This window comes from Sander lucioperca, chromosome 4 (assembly GCF_008315115.2).
Source record: "Sander lucioperca isolate FBNREF2018 chromosome 4, SLUC_FBN_1.2, whole genome shotgun sequence".
NCBI classification, from domain to species: Eukaryota; Metazoa; Chordata; class Actinopteri; order Perciformes; family Percidae; genus Sander; species Sander lucioperca.
In genome coordinates, this window is record NC_050176.1 from 11,435,668 (window position 1) to 11,442,619 (window position 6,952).

The 6,952-nt window shown below is 36.7% G+C and overlaps 1 protein-coding gene across 1 annotated transcript; it reads right to left on the reverse strand.

Annotated features, from left to right (window-relative positions):
* Window positions 1-1,202: 1,202 nt before the first annotated feature.
* Window positions 1,203-6,002, reverse strand: LOC116042811. The gene is made up of 8 exons (XM_031289208.2): window positions 5,692-6,002; window positions 5,530-5,586; window positions 4,033-4,353; window positions 3,706-3,882; window positions 2,566-2,649; window positions 2,280-2,381; window positions 1,915-1,961; window positions 1,203-1,810 (listed from the first exon to the last, which is right to left on the reverse strand). The coding sequence occupies exons 1-8, from the start codon at window positions 5,729-5,731 to the stop codon at window positions 1,535-1,537; spliced, it is 1,104 nt and encodes a 367-aa protein (XP_031145068.1). The 5' UTR covers window positions 5,732-6,002; the 3' UTR covers window positions 1,203-1,534.
* Window positions 6,003-6,952: the final 950 nt, after the last annotated feature.

The window sequence follows — 6,952 nt, forward strand, 5'->3', positions numbered from 1 at the left end:
CACTCTCCTCTGTCATTGGTCAGCTGGGACGTCTATCAATGTAGGCCTACACATAACATATCCTTTTTACAAAACAGGTTTTGAACTTGCACTTTGAAACAGGGGAAATGAAAAGTCTGTTTGTAGTCATAATACAAATTACGAAACACTTCAAGGGTTCTTTTTTTGTATTGTGCACTAAAGGAAATATCAACCGACCTGGCTGTATTGGTGGCAGTAGCTCAGTCCGTAGGGAGTTGGGTTGGGAACCGGAGTGTGGATTTGTAGCTGAAGAGCTGCCATTTCGTCTCCTTGGCACTGCCAAGATGCTTTTGAGCAAGGCACTGTACCCCCCCAACCACTCAGGGCACTGGTCCAGCACTAGCTGCCCACTCACTCTGACATTGTTCCATTTGTGAATAGGTCCTGAGCATGTGTGTGTGTTTATTTCAGGCCTGTGTGTAGTGATTTCTAACAAACAGAGTGTAAATTGTAATTTCCGCAGTGGGGATCAATAAAAAGTATTAAAAAAATGAAATTAAATTTAGTTTAGTCTTAAGAATATCTTAATTGTAAGGCTACTTAACTTAACTCTTCACTTAAATTTGCTTAATCATAAAACAAAAAAAATATGAACATTGAATTGTTCTCATACTGCCTTTTAAAATAGCCTCTGTCTTTTAAATGCCCTTGCAATGTAAGTAATGGGCCTTGAAATAACCAGTCCTTGTTTTGTGCAATAATATTCAGAAGCGTCAGCAGTCTCAGACAAATTAGGTCAGTATTTGCCAAAGTTACAATACTTTCATTATAAAGTTCCTTAAATTCGCCTCTAAAACGCCAATGAGCTGTGAATATAAAAAGACAAACACTGTTTGTCTTTGTATCAGGTGGAGGTTGTAGGATGTTGAACTTATTTGTGATAACTGTGTCTGCAGTCGTCACACCAGCCATTTATTGGCAGGTCACCTATTCAACCAGAAGAGAGCGCTCCAAAGCAGAAGGAAAAGAAGAGTCCTCATATGCTGGAAGTATTCAATACAAATATCCTGTATATTGGCAGTTCATCACTCATGAGCTTTGATAGAACATTATTCACTAAAAGTGATACAATGAATGAGTGAAACTGAATATTGTCTGCCATTATAAGATAAGGACACTTAATTATGTTTGTTCACAGGAAAGTTGAAAACAGCAACCACAAGAATTGGTTTAAAAAACTGAATTAAAAAAGAAAAGAATTGCTTGAGTAAAATGTAAGATTTACTGAGAATGAGTGACCCAAGCCAGAGACAGCAGTATTCTCAAACAAGAGTTTAATTATTATATTCAGAGCACATTTACATTAATATTTACATATGTCACAAACACAGCCATACTAGATGCTAACTAGCTAACTGGTAAACGCTACATTGTGTCAAATGATAGTGTCAATTACTCTAAAATGTTGCAGAATCTACTTTTTTATATTGTGGCTATATGGACTTTATGTACATAGAACAAATTTAACAAACTGTACCGTTAACATCAACAGGTAAAAGACAGCCAGTCTATCTCATGGTTCCCCAGGCTTTGTGACTGTAGAATAGAGAGTCTGCTCTGCTGTTGAAGGATGGGTGACACCCTGAGACCTGCTGTTAGAGGAGATTTTATTTGTGTCAGGAAGCGAATTCCTATCTGTCGAGACACCGACAGAGTCCATCTGGAAATTGACGCTGGCATAGTGGAGCTGGTCTGCTGGAAGGTTGACGGTGGCATAAACGGACGGCAGTGCTTCTCCTGAGCTTGCCTGCTGGTTCCACATCTGTATCTCGTCAAAGTGGTGATCTTCCTGCAGAACAAGTAAGGGTACAGTGTAGCAGCTGTTGTACTCATATGCAAAGTCATAAACAAACAAACACACACACACACACACACACACACACACACACACACCTCTGTGGTATGTTCAGCAGTGTTCGTCCTCTGCTCTAATGATCCCCCTGCAGCATAAAGAACATTTGAATAGATGGAAACAACAAGATATATTTATCTATCTGCATTCAAAGTTATTTATCACAGTTAAAATATTGTGCAAGTAAGCTTTCATTTTTGTTTGCCTCTCATTCAGCATTAAAATAACATGATCTGTTTTGTAAGTAAATATATATTAACATGATTTTGACAGACTAACAATCATTTTGCCAATGAAAGAAGAATTCAAGACAAGAAGAATGTTTATACAACTACAAATTCATATAATATATGTGTGTGAATGTATTGGGTTTTGCATTTTATTTTGCTAAATTTCCATCCCTCACCTTGTGTACAGGGGAGGTTGTGTCTGCACAGTACAAGTACAAGCACAAGTATCAGTATCAACACCAGACACACTACCACAGCTACCACAGGGGCAATCCAATCTGCAACCAAGAGACAACAGTTAAAGTTGTTAAAGAACACATCCTATCAACAGAGTTTCATTGTCCTCAGGATTCATGTAAAAAGCAGATGTTGTTTCAGTGTTTGTTTGTGCAGTAGAAGTGTTGGCCTATTTTACGGAGATACAAAGTGTTTCTGTTTGTTAGCGGTAATCAAAGTGGCCACCTGAGGTCATGGAGGCATCTGTTGGATGGTCAGATGTGCTGCCATCTTGTTGCAGTACTGATTCTCTGGTTTTGCGTCTTTCAGCTGTTAAAGAGTGAAAAGCCAGAAAGTTAGAGATGTGAAAAAAGGCGTAAGTGAAATTACGAAATTACTGCATGCAAAACACACACACACACACACACACACACACACACACACACACACACACACACAAACAAACATTTTTAATTTAATTTTAAATTTTTAAATATGAATCATTTTTAATTCAGGAAGCTTGTCTCAATTAAGCTCCCATCTCTGTGTTTACCTTCTCTTTCTTCCAACTCCTTTGTTCAACGTATTCATTATACTGGAAGCAAAATGTACTTATAGGATTAAACATGAAAATACTTATGTACTGTGTAAAAGAAAGGGCCATGGGAATGTTGTATTACAGTAATATATGAATTAGTTACATTATTTTAGTAACACTGATGTAGGCTATTTGTAACAGGTTTAGAAATATTGGCATTTAAAAGTTGCTGACAGTTAAAGTTGCACTGTGCTCGTTGCAAAAGGGCTGTGTGCAGTCATTGAGGAAGTGGCTGTACTCCGGGTAAACTGTGATGCACAGAAGGTTAAGCCTGATATGGCATAAAAGTGCATTGTGGACTCTGTAAACTTTGCTTAACTGAACTCTTCGTCTCAGATTGATCCTTGTGTTTTGGTAAACTTAAAGCAACACTGTGTAACTTTTAGCTGCAGCTGTAGTTCTAATGAGACAACCTGTAGGGGGACCGAAATGGGAAAAGTTACATAGTGTTGCTTTAAGTCCAATAGAAATTATTATAGATTAATCTTACTGTAATTTGAAAAATAACCAGAAACTGTAGCTGTATAAGGTATAAAGTAGCAGGAAATTAAAAATACTCATGTAAAGTACGAGTATTTCAAAATTGCACTTCTTAAATAAATGTACGTAGTCATAGTCCACCACTGGAAATATATACATGTTTCTAGATCACTATCTCCTTTCTTCAGCTCAGTTATGCAGCTGTGTGAGACAAAAAAAATGAACAGACCTTTTTACTAGGTGAATAGTAATACCCTGCAAAGTTATCCAGTACTTTGTTCTTCTGATATCCCTTATATAAAACCTGCCTTTAGAAAAATATGTCTCCTTGTCTGATGTGTGTATCAGCTTCTCACAGTTAGAAGGATTCTCTCCCTTGCACAGGAATTTCTCATTGCTCTCGTGGCTGTCTGGATAGGTACACTCAATGTGGGCAGCTTCTCCAGTGCCGTGATTTATTGTCTTTGATGTAACGTCAACCCAGTCTGAAAAATGTGTTACACCAGATCAATGCAACAACTTTTCTACAAACTAAATTCAATTTTTCTGTAGACATGCTTTGTCTGTATGTTTGTAAGCTTGTGTTATGTTGGCTAGTTTTGAATCAGGATCATTAAAAGCGGATCAATACTCACTCAAAATATGCAGGTCGATCTTAGTTAAACATGCAGTGGAACTGTCAGCTCTTTCCATAACACACCGGTATCTTCCAGCATCATCCTGGGTCAGTGTGGAAATGATCACAGTGTAGATTCCTTGCTGTTTGTCGTCTATCAGAGAAAACCTGCCTCGTATTGTGTGATTTGAAGTGTAAGTTGAAATCAGATTTGTGCAATTAAAGTTTCCATCTTCTCTACAGAAGTGTTTGACGTTGCTTTCTTTTGTTTTTGGATACTCGCAGTTGATGGTAGCAGAGCCTCCATGACATGCCTTCTGGATCACTGGGGATTTGTCACCTGTCAGAGAGTTGAAACATGTCTGAGTATGAAACTGAAGGCTGACCTTTTCACTCAGTAAGGCAGCATATGTTTATGTAGCTCTAATTGTCTCACATTCCAATACCTGAAGGTTCTTGTCCAACCCAATTATGTACACAACACACACAGATTTCTGGTCAGTACACACATAATCTGTCTTTGTAAGTGGTGGACGAAGTATTTCAGTATTTTACTTACCCCATAACAAATAAAGGGCATGCATTCAAAGTCTTACTTAAGTATTATGAAATATAATGTATAAGTATCAAAAGAAATATAGTATGAAATATGGCTGCCTGTGAGGGTTACAGTATATGATTATATGTTCCATTATTGAATTGTATCAAAGCCTCTGAAAACTTGGCATCACATTTTAAGTATATAGGCAACAATAAAACCATATCTTTAGTTATGATTTATTTAGAATTTCACTCTCAGAACTTTGGTTACTCTGCTTCATCAGGGCAGTATGGGCGTGGTTTGATCAGATTTGATTGACAGAAACTAAACAACCCACCGCCAGCAGATTCTGATTCAAATGTTGATAAATCCTGATTGGTGCATGGAAGGATGTAGCTTTACCTTTTTCCAACTGAGCCCCACGTACTTAAAACCATTGAGAGGAACAGATGTGTAATGTAAATAACCTGCAGATGTTTTCCTCGTGCTGAAGAAAATACTGTGTACAGTATAACACCCCCGTTATAGCTTAATGAGAAAATATCTTTTTAGGGCCTTTAACGTTGCTCTAATAAGTAGTATGACACTGTTGCAGTTTGTTACAGTGAAGCTAATTTTAACCACTATACGGTTTATACAGCTGGATAGTTTTATCTATATAACGATGCATCACATTTTATAAGCTCATAACATGTTTTGTATAGAAATTAATGTAACTAAATGTGGAGTAAAGTGTACATTTCTGCACTGTAGTGAGTATAAAGTAGCACAAAATAAAAAAAGAGCCTCAAGTGAAATAAAAATATCTCAAAATTGTACTCCAGAACAGTACTTAAGCAAATGTACTTTCCATGTCTGGAGTTTGAGCTGCCATGTGTATGATTTTCTAGGCGTTATTTCATTTTGACATTAAACAAGCAAGCACCTCTCTGCAAAAGTATTTTGTGTGATGCTTTGCATCTTCATTGTACTTACAGTTTATGTTGTCTGGTCTTTCCTTGTTTCCTGTCACAGCCAGTAAACTCACACTAGCTGTTGTAAAAATTGCAAGTTATGTCATTACAACACAGTCAACAGGTTGTTTGCCAAAATATGTTTCACACTCGTCAAAGAAAAACACAAGAATAATATAATTACCTGTCATTAAGTAAATGATGACTTTAAGTGATATTCTCATGGTCTCAGTCCTGATTTTTCCAGCTGACTATAGTTTAAATCCTACTTCATCAAATATTAAACTAAATTCCTCTGCAGTCATTCGTCAGGACATCAGTGTACTAATGTCAGGACTACTGCCACACCTCTTTCTCTCTGCACAAATACTGTAAGAGTGTGCCAGCTTCTCCTTTCTAACACATAACTAAACACATTTGCATTTTAAAATTAGGATGTATAATGTTTTATGCAGATAGAGTAAAATGGAGAGAGAAAGGCAGAAGAGAAAGAGAGATAGATAGAGAGATAGAGAGATGGCGAGTGAGAGTGCTGACTCATATTCAGAGCAATTCTTCACCTTCTGCATCTATTGATCTCTTCCTCTGCTTAGAAGTAAAAAAAGAAAAATACAAATGGACTTCAGAAAACAATGTCCACAATGTCCCTCTTATCTTTAGATCAAAAACAATTATAATACCTGCTATTTATATCCAGACTGCAGGTGATCTACCTGTTACAGTATGTGATGATCCGATACTTGTATTCTTTTCAGAAGGAGGGATAACAGTGCAATGGAATATTCAAAACTTGTTTGAAGCTACAATTAAGAACCTGTGTGAACATTTGATCCTCGTGTGTTCCAAAGAAATTATATTGTATTTCCAAAAAGTGCTTTTATCTTTCTTTCTTTCTTTCATTTATTATACAGGAAAGTTAAAAGTAACATTAAGTTACAATATAAACGGGCCTGACTCAGTTTAAAAACTGGTTTCCAGCAGGTTCCTGTTCTGCAGAAACATAAAACATTAAACACAACTTACAGTACATAAGGACAGAAACATTTGTACAGGACATCTGCATGGACTAGACAGATACGGACAGCTAAAACAACAATACAGTTACAGCACATGAGGACAAAAACATAGGTACAGGACATTATTATGGCCTAGCCAGATACAGACAACGAAAAACAAACAATATAGACAGTGCAAACAAGACTTGGACAATACATGAAATAGCGAGCCTCCCTTCTTTAAACTTATGCTTTTCGCTTCATTGCTAGTGAAACATATGACAATACATTATATTATTGTAAAAACTCATACTCTTGTAAAAATAAATGGATCTAATCCATTCAGACCCAGGCTCCGTAGTGATTGACATCAACTATTTATGAGTCTTAGCCAATTAAAATTTTTTAAATGGATTTTGATTTTGTCCTAGTAACTAAGTAGACTCAAAC

Coding starts and splice junctions, on each gene's coding strand:
- LOC116042811 (XM_031289208.2), bottom strand. CDS start 5,731: ATGAGAATATCACTTAAAGTCATCATTTACTTAATGACAG. Junction 4,354..5,529: donor AAGACCAGACAACATAAACT/GTAAGTACAATG, acceptor ACTCTCTGACAG/GTGACAAATCCCCAGTGATC. Junction 2,382..2,565: donor AGATGCCTCCATGACCTCAG/GTGGCCACTTTG, acceptor TCTTGGTTGCAG/ATTGGATTGCCCCTGTGGTA.